Source organism: Equus caballus, chromosome 7, assembly GCF_041296265.1.
Source record: "Equus caballus isolate H_3958 breed thoroughbred chromosome 7, TB-T2T, whole genome shotgun sequence".
In the NCBI taxonomy this organism is placed as follows: domain Eukaryota; kingdom Metazoa; phylum Chordata; class Mammalia; order Perissodactyla; family Equidae; genus Equus; species Equus caballus.
The window spans coordinates 20903517-20919044 of NC_091690.1; the positions used below are offsets into that span (position 1 = coordinate 20903517).

The 15528-nt window shown below is 40.7% G+C and overlaps 1 protein-coding gene across 4 annotated transcripts in view; it reads right to left on the bottom strand.

The window, feature by feature from the left end:
* The window catches only part of ALG9 (ALG9 alpha-1,2-mannosyltransferase), a 93765-nt gene that overhangs the window by 12172 nt on the left and 66065 nt on the right, over positions 1–15528 (bottom strand). For all 4 annotated transcript variants that reach the window (XM_023644796.2, XM_070273600.1, XM_014741234.3 and 1 more), the window contains one exon: positions 11195–11325. In XM_023644796.2, the coding sequence (XP_023500564.2) occupies positions 11195–11325 (131 nt within the window). The remainder of the gene's footprint in view (positions 1–11194; positions 11326–15528) is intronic.

Genomic DNA, 15528 nt, shown 5'->3' on the forward strand with positions numbered 1-15528 from the left:
ATACCACTTGTGATCTTTATCATCATTATCTATCTTTAACATCTAAAGACACTAATTTCTTCTAGAAGATGAAGTGAGAAGACAGTCAATATACACAACTCTGAGCTGGGATGGGAAGATGTGTCATTTTTTCAAAACCAAAAGAACAAGTTGCTTGAATTCTTCATTTCTAACAGTATAGTAACTGTTCTAGATTAATTTCTTTACCATCAATAGCTTTAATATGTTAAGCATGACTGGGCCTTTTAAATTGTTATATTACATTGTTGCTGGAAAAAGAGAAATCAAATTGGTTATTTGCCTTTGTGAAAGAAAAGAGCAGTTGAGCATTGGAATAACGTGTGCGTACGCATTCATACACATGGAAACAAAGACAAGACTGAATCACAAATTAGAATAAAACGAATGCCTATCAAAACTCGTACAACAATGTCTGTAATAATGTGAAATGCCAAAGTATTGCCCTAGGGAAGCACAGGCAGCATAATTTAGGAAGAAGCAAAATGTGTGCCTCTATCATGGAAACTGAAATACTTCCCCTCCTAGTGAGAAAGTCACTGGAGCAATTCAAGGATGAAACAGACATGGACAAAGCAATCGCCCGAATAGAATAACTAGCTGACGGTTGAGCATGTTTTCTAATTCAATTACCAGCTCTATTTATCAGGGCCAGGGAGCATTCTGCTGTGGAGATTTAAATCTGCTCTTGCTGACGTCAATGGAAGACTGGCTGCCAGTCCCTGATGTCGCCAGTTCAATAGGCACAAATGGAAATGCTGGGTCAATTTTTCATTTTAAAAAGAAAACACTCTAGTACTCAGGTTTTCTCTTTTATTTTTATCTATCCATCCATCCAAACATTAATATCCCTGTGAACCTGTAGTATAAGCCCACTGACAGTTCTCTTTTTCCATCTAGTTCTCTTTTTGTCTCTGTTCCTGTCTCTCTCTCGCACTTAGTTCACATTTCAGTGACAAACTTTCTACAATCCTCAGCACAGAACTGGCCTTTCACAGTAATCCTCAGCTCTGAGGACACTTAATCTTAGCCATAGTCAACCTATAGTCCCATGTCAAGCAATTTAAGAACTGCTCAAAAAGCTGGTATGCAGCAAAAATGTGACTATTCTTTACCAGGAAATGGGGTGAGGGACATTACTTTAACAGTCAGTAAGTAATGAAGAGGTGACATTTATCTCTTTTTCAAAAAGGAGAAATGGACACAGGAGTTACATGCTCTGTGTCACACTCCACTAGAATACTATACTGTCACTAGAAGACAGAACTTTGTCTAATTGCTGTGTCTCCAGCTTTTAGAACAGTGCCACAGAAAGTGCTCAATACCTATTCTGTGAATGAATGAATGAATATACTCTGACTCTTAAATCAGAGCATCTAGTTTACCTCTCTTGCTTCTGGCAATATTCATCTTCTACAAGGAAAAAGAAACATCAAAAATAACATGAAGCTCTTCTTTCTCTTCTCTTTCCAAACAATTCAGTCCTAAAGCCAGCAGGTGGGGCAGAGTAAAGTAGGAGTCTACGGTGAGGGGCAGGGAATGGGGAAGGCTGCTGCCACCCACGGGATGTTAAAGCACAAGTGAGATGCGGAAGGCATCCATGTTAGCAAAGAAAATATTGATGCAAAAGGTCAAGTAACCTCTCCAGGTTTCAGTTTCACAAAATTTGCTGAATCATCATTACCCATGTGACCAGAACGACACTTTACTGTCAGTAGGCATGTCCAATAGACCCTTGACATTCAGCGAATACATTCACAGTTTTGACTATTTGGTAGCAACCTCCAAAGATCCATACTGTGTGTGATTTGGAAGTCTGGTAAGGCACAGATTGGAATCACAGCACTGCAAGACTGGAGTACAGAGTGAGTCATTTCACTGATTAGGGGCCCTGGCCAATCATCCAACATAACATCATAACCTTTTCACCAGTCACCATTAGCCAACATTCAAAATGAGGGAATTGAGACAGAATTGGTATTAGGCAACGGGCCATTTTCTGACCTTCAATCCCACCAAGGTTGCTGGGGAAATGCTCTTCACTAGTCTTTTTCCATCTTATAGCTACTTCGGTATGAAGGTACTATGTGCTCCATCCAACATTCCTGTAGAGAAGATACTAAACAGTGTGCAAGAAGGTGTCTGTCTCTGCTCTTTGGACCCTCATTTGGGCTACTTTTATGTGACAAATAGTGAGCAGCACTGGAGGCCACATCAAGTAGATGATTCTGGCATAGAGACGAAATGAACAATGAGTATAGTATAAAATAACTCAACAATCTTTTTTTCTTTTTTTCCACCTTAAAAAAACAATTTACTTCTTTCAAATCTGTGATTGACTGATGGTTTTCTGTTTCACTTGGTGTTGGCTGGAGTATTCAAAATGGCCATACTCACACAGCTGGTCATGGGCTGAGAGTTCAGCTAACACTAAAGGCCTTCAGGCCCCCTTTATGTGGGCCTCCTCTCTCCACATGGCCTTTGGATTTCCTTAAAGTGTAATGCCTGGGTTCTAACAAGCAGCATTCCAGGAGAAAGGAAACAGAAGCCAATCAGCCACTCAACAATCTTTATTTTACCAAATAAGGGCATCAGATGCTTCTGAAGAAATCCATATTTCACCGTTTTTTTCCTTTTTCTTTTTACTCTGGCATAAATCCAGTTTTAAGAAGGCGAAATATGTCAAACAATTGATATTTTCTGAGATCCTACTATGTGCTATGTATGAGTTGTAGAGAATCAACAAGAGATGTGGTTCTAACTCTCAAGGAACTTTTAGAACAAAGGCCTCTGATGATGCCAACTGCTTGGTCTAAGCTAGCTAAAAGCAGTGGCAGTCCTAAAACACTGTACATACTCTTCAAACTTGAGAGTCTCTACAGCACGTACTTGGAGCACAGATGGTCTGTACACAGTCTCTTTCTAGAGAACTAATTTCACAACAATGAAAAGCAGATTCTCTGAGCTTCAGAAAAACAAAAAAGGTTTATTTTTCTTAAAATGTCAGGAGATCTCAATGACTGAAGAATACAATGAGCAAAGAGTATTCTTGGCATAGATGAAGGAGCTGGAGGCACCACTGTGATTGACGTGTAGGGAAAAAACAAGAGCACTTCAATTACTGATCAGGTAGAAGAACTAATTCTACCCAAAGGATTTGAACACCATCTGAAACATGTTAAACTGTTGGCCTGCAACCAAATTCTGCCATGGAGTGTAGTCTCCCTCTCCACCTGGGTAGCAAGCAGCTGCAGATGGAAACAGCCTGCTGGACTATTTTGTGTGCCATATGTCTCTTATGCAAGAAATCTCCTTTAAAAAGAAAAATTTCAAAAATTATCCAATTTGGATGAAGAATGGCATCAAAAGAGCTGTGATGGCTTTAAAACAGGTCCATGAATTCTTTGACACTTCTCCCATCAAGAGGGAAAGTCTAATTCCTCTCCACTTGAACGTGGGCTATTCGAGTGCTTGCTTTCGATAAAGAGAATAAGGCAGGAGTGACACTATGTGAATTCCAAGGCCAGGTCATAAAAAACCATATAGCTCTTGAGATACTAGCTCTTGGAAGCCAGCCACCACGCTGCAAATAAGTGCAGGCCACATGGAGAAGCCACATGTAGGTGTTCTGGCTGACAGCCCCAACTGAGATGAAGCCAACAGCCAGCATCAACTGCTAGACATGTGAGAAAGCCTTTGAGGTGCCTCCAGTCCCAACCACCATCTGTGGCCAATACATAAAAACCCTGAGTAGCTGAAGAGCTGCCTTGCTGAGCCCAGTCAAGCCCAGAACCATGAGAGAAATAATAAATAATTGCTGTCCTTTTATACTGTCAAGTTTGAGATGATTTGTTACACAGCAATATCCAAAACAAGAAGTCCCAACTAATTTGCCCTTTACAGTGATCTCCAATGGTCTTCTTAGTATCCTTCAGAAATAAATAGGTCTGCTTATGCTGGGATTAGGGGCTAGGGACACAATGGCTGCCATCAACCAGACTACTACATAGGACCAAAAGGGATACAGGTGCCATGGACTCTTTAGGCCTCACAGCTACTGGATTCACTTCTGGAGGCTAAAAGGAGAGTCACAGTCTCAGTAAACAATCTCCACAGAAGCTAAAGCTTGTAGCCACTGAGAATCCTACGCTGGGCAGTGAAAGAACACAAGTAGCAGATGCTATCAGCACAGTCCCCACCTTGCACAGTAGAGGTCCTCTGACTAGAAAAGATCCCTTCTACCACACCAGCCAAAGATGTTAACTTCTAACTCCTTACTTGCATCCACTCTTCACCTATAATTATAAATTTGCAGGGCTTTGTAATCCTGCCCTATTTAAGTCTCCCCAAATTATCTCAAGCCCCTAATCAGGCAAACCTAAAATTCAGTTAGAGAAGGCTACTATGCTCTAAAATAGGGAAGAATAGAATCTCAAAATCCAAAAACCAAAGGTGAAAGCAAAACAAGCAAGACAAAAGAGACCTATAATGTAGGAGGAAAAAAATGGGTGGAAAGTGGCTGTGCGAAGCCATGGCAGGGCCTCCCAACTTGTTTCCAAAGCCACAAACAGGCCCTGTTGCTCAGGAGGCCAAGTCCAACATCCTGGTGAGGCATTTCCCACCAGACTCCCACAACCAAACACTCTCACCACACTTAGAAAGAAACCCACCATTGAGCTGGTAATTTATTGCAACACTCTCCCTTCACTCCTCTCTGGGGAATCTCAGAGTAGGTATTACATCCACCCACTTGTCGAGCTATTTTATACAAGCAGCAATTATATCATGCTTCAAAGAAAGAAAAAAAAATCCTCTCTTATTTTAGACAGTATGTAATACAAGATGGCCATAGAGTGACAAATGTGTCTGGTTTAAAAAGTGATATTGTTAACTAGTTTAGACCTCATATCTTGGGAATTTGATAAACCTTTATAAAATTAGCCAGACTCAGATATGGCAAACTCAGGGAGAGGAAGTTGCAGCTACGGTAGCAGCTACGTGCAAGGCGAGACTAGAAAATGATGATTAAGATCTTATGCCTAGATGGTCTCTCAAACTAAAGGGATCTGAGGTCTCTAGTTCTCTGCTGAAGAAAAGAAGCCTGTTGGGGAAAGAATGGATGGGCATCTGGGCTGCTGTTCTCTCAAATGGGCCAACCAACATTTAGCCCTATTTAGTGAGTCCTTCTCCAGCAGTCCAACAGTAAAGGCCTCACTTAACTTCCAATAACTTCAACAGAAAACAAGACTCTTCACATATTCATGGATATTCAGAATTCCTAAATTTGCACCAATCACAATATCATCTTAATAATCCATAGGTTGCTTCCCCTGGAATGGAGTCTCCACTGACATACACTCAAAGTATGATCTTCTTATATGCCGAGACTGTCTTCAAACTATCCTGATTGCTTCCCTGTCAGACAGATGAGACCCATGTAGGCTCCAACATGGAATGTCGGCAAATTAAATCAAATAAGTAAACTATGGGCAAATCCACATGGAAAGCACGGACTGTGGGGCAAAGGAACTATATCCATATGCTCCATTTCCCATCCTACTTTTGGAGACAAGAGCCTATTTTCTGGTCACATTAAAACAGGATGACCATATATCTCAATTTGCAAAGGGCAGGGCCCCTTTACTTTCAAAAGTGTTCTCATTTGAATGATATAACATAGAGCACTTTAAAAAGCAAATTTAAACCAGGCAAAGAGGTAAATTAAACTTTTCTTTATTGATCCTCAGGCCCCTCATCCACAGGTTTCTTTCTATCTTTCTACTTGCACTTATGATTTCTTCCCCTTGAACTACATAAGCGATTCTACCCTCTTTCTCACTGTAAAGCCCTCCTTTTCCTTTAAGCCTCAGCTCAAGCATCACCTCCCTCAGGGAGCCTTCTCAGTCTACTCTAACCTCCACAGATGTCTCCTTTCTTTGAAGTTCTAGCACACAACTTGGCACCTCCTATGATCTTAGTACTATTTTCAAGTTGTTTCTGTATGTGTAACTACAAAAGTTTTAAGTTATTCAAGGGCAAAACCTGTGTCTAATTACTTCTTTTATACCCCTTAAAGAATCTAGCTCTGTGACAAGGACATCATAACTATTCAATAAATATTTTCTGATTTCCAAACCTGCCTAACCAGCCGGCTTCAGGACATAAGAAGAAAACCCCAGGTACCTCCCGCTGCTGACTCTTTCTCTCACAGCAGCCTGTACTTTTCCTTTAAAGCACTTAACACAGGTTGTAATTATATATAGTTTTATGGTTATTTGTTTAATTCTAGCTTCCCCACTATACTGTAAGGTCCAAAAGGACAGGGAGTTTGTGTGTACCATTCATCACTATGTACCTAAGATCCAACCCAGTGCCTGGCAGTTATTCAAAAAATATCTGCTGACTGGATGGATGTCAGATTGACAGACAGACAAATAGATGGATAATGGAAGAAAGAAAAAATGATCTTAAAGTGAACTATAAAGAAACCAAATTTAAATTTTAGAGACTTAAAACATTTGAGAAACTAATCTGCTTACATTTCCATAAAGATCATGTGGCAGTATGTCACAGGTTTATTAAAACCTTCTCCTTTCCTCAGAAAGAGCTGGAGAAAAGTTAGGCCTGCAGCCCCATTCGATCTGGGGTCTAAGACACGAGTGACCCTTACATGTGGATCATATCATTATTTCTCATTCTTATATAAATTGCTAAACTACAAAAACCATTCCTTCCAGAAGACAGAGAAAATGTAACAGCCCCAGTGAATAGGCTCGAAGGCATCCAGGATCGTGTTCTCAAGAGCACTTCATGCACCACCTCAGAGAGACAGTTCTGAGGCACACAGCCCCTGACAGTGCAGTCTAACTTAACTGGCCTGAAGTCAGCAATGAGATGTCATGGTGCTAAGAGTTATAAATTGCTGTGGCAAACTGGACTATAGGATCCCTCCGTTTCTGCAGTTAGATCAATATATACTAGGAAATACTGAAGAAGAGAAATATTAAAGAAAACCAGCATAATTTTGGAACCCTAGGCAGCCTGCTAATTAATTGAAAGGTCTGACGTTTACATAATACTTTAGAATTTTAAAATGTTTTCATATTTCCGCTCTCATTTAACCCTTGCAACATTCCCATAAAGTAGATAAAATATTATTATCTCTGTTTTATTGATATGGAAATTTGGGAATCAGAGAGGAACAACCAGTAAGTAGCCAGGATTAAATGCACGAGTCTTCTGACTCCACACTCTTTTCACTAAACTTTGCACACCTTCAGGTGAACTGCACCTTTTAAGTTTTTAAACCAACTGAATCCTTTCCTTGTCATATGGTCATGAAAAAACCACCAATTTTGGGGAAATTAGTACAATTTATGGGAAATGAAAAACCTCTGAAGGCATTCCCCAATAAACTTCTCCTTCCTCTACCTGCACCAGAAGTGTGCTCATTGGGCGAACAGGACGTAAAGGAGCAGCAGGGACCAAGAGGAGAAACAGGACACACCAGGAAGGAAGCTTCAGGTCGGCTCTCCCTAGCAAATTACACTCAACTTGCAAAAGCTTCTGGTCAGGGACCAGCCCAGCAAGAGAAAGCAATCCACAACAATAACTAGGATTACACTTCTCATATAGCAAAGGCAATTTTCAAAAGCTTGATACGGGCCATTGAGGAAAGTCGTGGGTTTTGGGATCTAAAATTTGTCCTGATCTTTCTCTGAAACAACACGTCTCTTCAGCCTATCCCTCCTTTGCAGGTGAGTTCAGTCCCGCATGACCTTCCATCTAGTCAACCAGAATAGCCTCCTAACTTGTTTCTATGCCTCCAACTCTGCCTCCTTTCAGTCCACCTCCCATACTATCACCAATGCAATCTTCAGATGTCACCTCCTCTGGGAACCTTCCTTGGTCCCTCTCACCCTAGCTGTTTTGGAATTAATGCCTTCCTCCTATGCTCTAACAGCACTTCTCTGAACTATGGTGCATCTCCCCAGAGATACTGGAAACTCCCAAAGGCAGTGGTATTGTCTGCCCACAGTCTAAAGTCTTAGATGTAGAAGATGTTCAATAAACTTTTTCAAATGGAGCCACTTATGCTTTATTTCTGCCCTTAAAATCTACCTTGTTAGGGAAGCAGGATATTCGGTGGGGAACAGCATGTAGCATCTCTGGGAAAGGCACTCATATTTCATGGTCTCCCAATGTGTCACCTGCTCCTGCTAGCTGAGGACAGTGCTGAACACAGAGGGGCCTGGAGGAGGAAATTCAGCCACATCACTAGTGTGGCTGTATGATCACCCCAAGTCACTGTGCTCACCAGAAGGCAGGTGGGAAGGTGACCAACACCTTATGCTCTTCCCTCAAAAGATTCGAATTCTCCAGGGAAAACTGCACAAGTGTCACTTTGTCTTGTCCCAAAGGCTCACAGTTTATGTGTACCAGCTGCTGTGCTAGTGAGCTACCAAAAGGGGAAATGGGAAGATGACAAACCTTTCTCATTTTAACCCTTCAAAACCAAAAGGAAAAAAGAAGTCACCTCAAAAATACTTCCTTGCTCCATTTGCTATAAACAGAGTTTGTTCTGTGACCAATGTGCTTCTGGTGAGTAAGTGTGACCCACTAACCTTCCCTTTGTTAACAGGAAGGTTGTTTGGGATCTGCTCTCCCTTCAGAGCTAGAGATCCTTCCAGGCCCAGATCTCATGTTGTCACAGTTTTCTCAACTCAAAAATGAAGGCACAATAGAGACCTAGCCCAAGTACTTAGTCATCAAATAACAAACCAGGCACCAAAGAACATGTGTGATGTAGAGAACTTCATACCATCACTGCTGCTTCTCTTTCAAGCTCTCTCCTATTACTATTCCAATTCTGACAATGTATCGAATATCAATCTATGATCCTACAACCTTTCACGGTCTTCCACTCCCTCGATGCCCTGCCCTCTTCCTCCTTACCCAACTGAAGGCCATGATCAATCATTGTATCACTTCCCTGCATAAACCCTCAACTCCCTCGACACTTTGAACTTTCTTGGCTAAAACCCAACCCTGCACACAAAGACTGAACTTGAATGTTCATAGCACCATTATTCATAATAGCCAAAAAGTGGAAGTGACCCAGATGTCATCAACTGGTGAAGGAATAAACACAATGGGGTGGGGGCAACCCCATGGCCTAGTGGTTAAATTCATGTGTTCCGCTTCGGCAGCCCAGGGTTTTGTTGCTTCAGATCCTGGGCGCGGACATGGCACCGCTCATTAAGCCATGCTGAGGCAGCGTCCCACATGCCACAGCTAGAAGGCCCCACAACTAAAACTACACAACTATGTACCAGGAGGCTTTGGGGAGAAAAAGGAAAAATAAAATCTTTTTAAAAAACCCAAAAAAACAATATACAAACATGACTGTTATTTCCCTCATCTTAAAAAAATAAAAGTGGAATAGTTTGGGGTGATAAAAAAAGTTTTGGAAATAGATAATGGTATTCTCAACACAAAAAAGAAATGTATATCTGTCACATGATAATGGTTTTAGCTAATACTACTGTAGTAATCATATTGCAATATGTAAGTGTATCAAACCAACATGTTGTACACCGTAAGCTTATACAATGTTATATGTCAATTATACGTCAATTTATAAAAAAGATAATGGTAATGGTTGCACAACATTGTAAATGTAATGAATGCCACAGAATTGTACACTTGAAATGGTTAAAATGGAAAATTTTATGTTATATATATATGCTACCACAATAAAAATAATTTTTTTAAAGGACAAAAATCTTCTCTAGTCATCATTTCCCTGCACCCACCACCAGCTATAGTCCTATTTCTCTGCTTCTCTTTATAGCAAAACTCTTCAAAAGACTTGTCTATATTTGCCCTTTCCAATTTTTGTCTTACTATTTTTGCTCTGACCCCTCTAATCTCTCAAGTCCTTCTACCCTGCCCCACTCCACCAAAATTGCTTTTATCAGCTGCCACATCCAATGGACAGTTGTTATGCTTCTCCTTACTTGATTTATCAGCAGCTTCTGACTACTCCTTACTACTGAAAATGTTTTCTTCCCTGTTTCTGAGTCCCAGACCTGCCTCTCAAGACCTGGTATTCTACCTTTCGCTTTCTGTCTGACCTCTTGGATCCTGGGCTCTGCCTGCCAGGCCTCCCTGGACCTCCTTAACTTCAACTGTCTGTTTACCTGGACTTGTGCCCAAAGACAACCTGACCCCTCCAACTCACCCCTTACTGCTTTATCTGAACATCCTGACTCCTCTCTTATCCTTAATTCTGAGACCTTTCTAAAGTGCCAGTCAAGCCCTGGTCTAGTTGGTTTCTCTCTTTAAGATCGAGTAAGGCCTGCCTCATCCCTGACTGAGGCTCAAGGCCAAAAATAATGGATACGAACTCCTAGTTCTTTAAAGGACACTGTCAATCTTCCTAACAATGTTAGAATACTCTTAATTAAGATAGCTGAAGTTAGTTGCCAAAAATAATCAATTTCAAACACTTATTTGTGTTTTCTTCAGTGGATCTGTTTTTACTTAGATTCTTTTATTTGGATGATACCAAAATAAACTGTGGAAATTAATAAACAGAAACCTCATTAAAATGGAGCTGGAAGGCCAAAAGGGGGCGCTCCCAGGCCCTATGGCAATAGCAGAGCCCAACAGGAAGAAGAAGGACTTCCTCTTCCTGACCGGCAAGAAGCTCAACCATCAGAGACTGTCACAACTCAGCTAATGAAAAGCCACTACACTTCAAACTACCAGTCGCGTCCAACAGACTCGTTGTTTACAATAGTGCTCCCAACTTCCTCTTCCCCTCTATAAAGCATTTTTCTCCTCCCCTTGCTGCTCAGGGCTAGCACGTGGCTCACAATGGCTGTAGATATCTAATTGCAATTCTTTGCTGATCTTGAATAAGCCCATTTTTGCTGGAGAAATAACTGGCTATTTGTTTAAGGTCAACGATACTTTGCATTCTGGTGCCTAGAAAAAGAGAACACTCTTAGATTTCGCAGGAAACTGGATAAGAACAGATGTGTTTGGGCCCAAACACAAAAATAAAATGATGGCTACTAAAGTCAGCCCACGACTGGAAGTTATTCAATCCTAGATTCCAATTTTCACCCTTACTAGTCCTACTACATCTCCTAGAATTAAAGTCACATACCTAGAAGCATCAAGGAATGGTCTGTAGGCCAAGCTGATCCACTCTTCTCTATTGGATGAATATTTCGGCTCCCGGGGTGTTTCTCTCATGGTGTCCAAATCCACTAAATAATGGCATTTACTGATGTCAATCTGCAATAGAGTAAGACCAAACTTTCATCAATAATTTCAAAGGTTCTTTCAGGGTAAGGAATATCAATTGCAATCCTAAGAATTCCCATAGGGTTTTAGAAGCACAAACATCCAAGTCCTCAGATAATGTTGCTCTTTGCTCTCTCCACTTTGATAAGGCTTCCGGGGGTGTGGGGGAGGGCACGCACTCATCCAGCCAAATATATACGTAAGCTTTGGGAGTTCTGACTCTAGCTTGGGTATTAAGTCCATCTAGCCTCACAGACACTTCTGAAGCTAGCATGAGTCCACAACCTATTCAAAAAACTATCTTCTCACTATTGCTCCCTTCTAATGCATCGCCTCTTACTCCAGAGATTGAAAGGGCATGACTAAACACAAATGCTAATGCGTGAGGAAGCCCTGTCTCTGCTGACAGAGTCAATGTGAGGTTACGCGACACCTCGCAAATGGTCCAGAATATGCATATCCTCTCCTTCAAAAATTCAACAGAACTGACAGAGACATGGAAACTGTCCCTGCAGGAAAAGATCAGTGAAACTGAGATATCGAAACTGCAGAAGTGGAAAAGATTATGAAAAATAAACAGTAACTATTAGCAAAACTATAGTCATTTAGTTGCTCACAACATGGATACACCAGAGCATCACAGATGCTCATAAGAGAATATTAACACAATTCATTTAAAACCACGGTGGTACTGTGCTTCTCACAAAACTGATTAATCCGATGGAACAAGCCACAAAATCTGTAGGATAATTCTGTTGTTAAATAGTTCATTTCAAAATATAATTACATTCTTCTTCTCATCTTGAAGCTATCAGAATATTTAACAGCCACAGGGAAAATGTTTAAGCCTTTTTAATTTTAAAGTTTTAACTTTTTTTAAAACAAACAGAAAAAAAGACAACACACAAGTTTCTGTGAAGTTAAATAAAAACTCAAAGACAGAAAACATCACTGTGATATTGTGATTTATAATAAACATATATATTTTGGTCTTGCTCCACTGTTCTTGGCTCACAGCTCCCAAAACCCTTGTAATTTCCTAAGCATAGGAGCAATGAGAGCAGTTTTTGTTATAATATTTGGTCTCTTGTCCTCAGTTCCTAAAAACTCTTCAAAGCCATAAAGGTGAAAGGGGTGTCTTGGTATTCATAACAAGCTCCTTTCAACACAACCGCATTTATGTTAATGAGGTGACTTCTGGAAAGCTGGAGGCTGGTTGCCAGGAGAACTGTGGGATTAGGGGGATGGAACTCTCAGTCCCACTCCCCACTTCGGCGGGGAGGGGAGAGGGGCTGGAGACTGACTTCAATCACCAATGGCCAATGATTTCATCAATTGTGCCTCGGTAATGAAGCCTCCATAAAAGTCCACAAGGACGAGGTTCAGAGAGCTTCCAGGTTGGTGAACATGTGGAGATTCGGGGAGAGTGGCGCGGGTGGGAGAGGGTATGGAAGATCCAAACACTTTCCCCATACCTTGCCCTAAACATTTCTTCCATCTAGCTGTTCCTGAGTTAAACCCTTTTATAATAAACTAGTAATCTAATAAGTAAAACGTTTCTCTGAGTTCTGTGAGCTGCTCTAGCAAATTACCCGAACCCAGAAGGGGGTCGTGGGAACCTCTGATTTATAACCAGTTGGTCAGAAGTACAGGTAGCAACCTGGACTTGTGATTGGCACCTGAAATCCAAGGAGGAGGTCATGGGAACCTCCAATCAGTAGCCAGTTGGTCAGAAGCCCAGGTAACAACCTGCGCTTGTGATTGGCATCTGGAGTACAGGGACAAGGGGTGCAGTCTTGTAGGATTGAGCCCTTAACCAGTGGAATATGATGCCATCTCTGGGTAGATAGTGTCAGAATTTAGTTGAACTGTAGGACACCCAGCTGGTGTCTGAGAATTGTTGCTACTGTGGGGAACCCCCAGCCATTGGAAATTGGGTCCCTTAAGCATCTTAATCACTAATGTAGTCAGCTAAAGAAAAGTAAATCTCAAGGGAGGAAACTATTATTTTTCAGTTTCTTACAGGTCAACTATGTCACATAACCACTTTAAAAATCATTATATCAAGGCCTATAAGGGATTATTAATCTCTATTTTATAAATGAGGAAGTCAAGGCTCAGACAAACTCAATAACTTCATTTTTTTTCAAGATACATATATTAAACCCCCACAATGTACCAGGCATTAAGTTAGAGCTAATGATACAGAATCCAATAAATAAGACACAGTTCTTGCCCAAAATGGATTTACAGTCCTAAGCAAAGTCATGTGAGTATCCAGCAGAGCCATATTTTGACCCAGGTCAGTACGACTTCAAAAGTCATATCTTGGGGCTGGCCCGGTGGCGTAGTGGTTAAGTTCACACACTCAGCTTGGGCAGCCCGGGGTTCACAGGTTCGGATCCTGGGTATGGACCTAACATTGCTCCTCAAGACACGCTATAGTGGCATCCCACATAAAACAGAGGAAGACTGGCAACAGATGTTAGCACAAGGTCAATCTTCCTCACATACACACAAAAGAAGTCATATATTAAGACTGTCAAAAATGACTGAAATAGAGGCAAAGTGCTCTCAGGAGCTCATCTAAATGCTTCTTAAAAATTGAAACCAAAAAAGAGGGGCAAGCCTGTGGCTGAGTGGTTAAGTTTGTGCACTCCGCTTCAGTGGCCCAGAGTTTCGCTGGTTCAGATCCTGGGCACAGACATGGCACCGCTCATCACATCATGCTGAGGTGGCGTCCCACAAGCCACAACCAGAGGCACTCACAACTAGAATATACAACTATGTACTGGGGGGCTTTAGAAGGAAGAAGAAGAAGGAAAAAAAGAAAAAGATTGGCAACAGATGTTAGCTCAGGTGCCAATCTTAAAAAAAAAGAAGAGTCCTCCTAGAATGCTAGGTTTCAGCTAAGATAAAGAGCATTTGAAACATGAATAGATCTATGGCAAATCTCATATTTAATGGTGAAGAGTCGAAAGCTTCTCCTGTGGGATCAGGAATACGTCAAGGCCGCTTGTTATCATTACTCTACTCAACACTGTACTAGAGGTTCTAGTCAGCAGGGAAAGATAAAAGAAAGAAAAAAACTTCAGATGAAATAGAAAGAAACAAAACTCATTTATCTCAATGACATGACTGGTATATATAAAGTCCAAAAGAATCAACCAATACATTTTTGGAATTAAGAGAGTTTATCAAACTTTAGACTTATAGGATGTAAAATCAATGTGATATATGCCTGTATAACAGCAGTAAACAATATACAATATTATTATATTTTTTAATTATGTATTTTCAAATTATATTATAAAAATATTATTTACAAGGACTTGAAAATGAGTGCCTTGAAATAAATCTAACAAAATATGGGAAAGTCCTCTATAAAAAAAGATACAATTTTATCGACAAATTCTATCAACTGATGAATTTATAATGTGGTATATTCATATAATTAAAATGTATATACAGGCAATGGAATATTATTTTTTTATTTTGATTTTTTGCTGAGGAAGATTAGCCCCGAGCTTACATCTGTTGCCAATCTCCCCTCTTTTTATTTTTTTTTTGCTTGAGGAAGATTAGCCCTGAGCTAAGATCTGTGCCAATCTTCCTCCACTTAACATGTGGATTGCCACCACAGCACGGCTGACAAGTGGTGTAGGTCCGTGCCTGGGAACCCAACCTGCAAACCTGGGCCACCCAAGCAGAGCACACCAAACCTAACCACTATGCTACGGGGCTGGCCCATTCAGTCTTAAAAAGGACACAAACTATAACATAGATGAGCCTTACAAATATTATGCTAAGTGAAAGAAGCTAGACACAAAAGACCAAATATTGTGTGATTCCATTTATATGAAATGTCCAGAATAGGCAAATCCATTGAGACAGAAAGCAGATTAGTGGTTGCTCAGAATTGAGGGAGTGACTGCTTAATGGGTATGGGTTTTTTGGGGGGAGTGAAGAAAATGTTTTGAAATTACATGGTGATGTTGGTTGCAGAACATTATGAATGTACTAAAAGCCACTGAATAGTACACTTTAAAATCATTGGTTGCCATAAGATTCAGGAACTCTATTTCTAGTTATAGGTCCCAAAGAACTGAAAGCAAGGACTCAAAATAAATATTTGTATCCAGATATTCATAGCAGCATTATTCACAATAGACAAAAGGTGGAAACACCCCAACT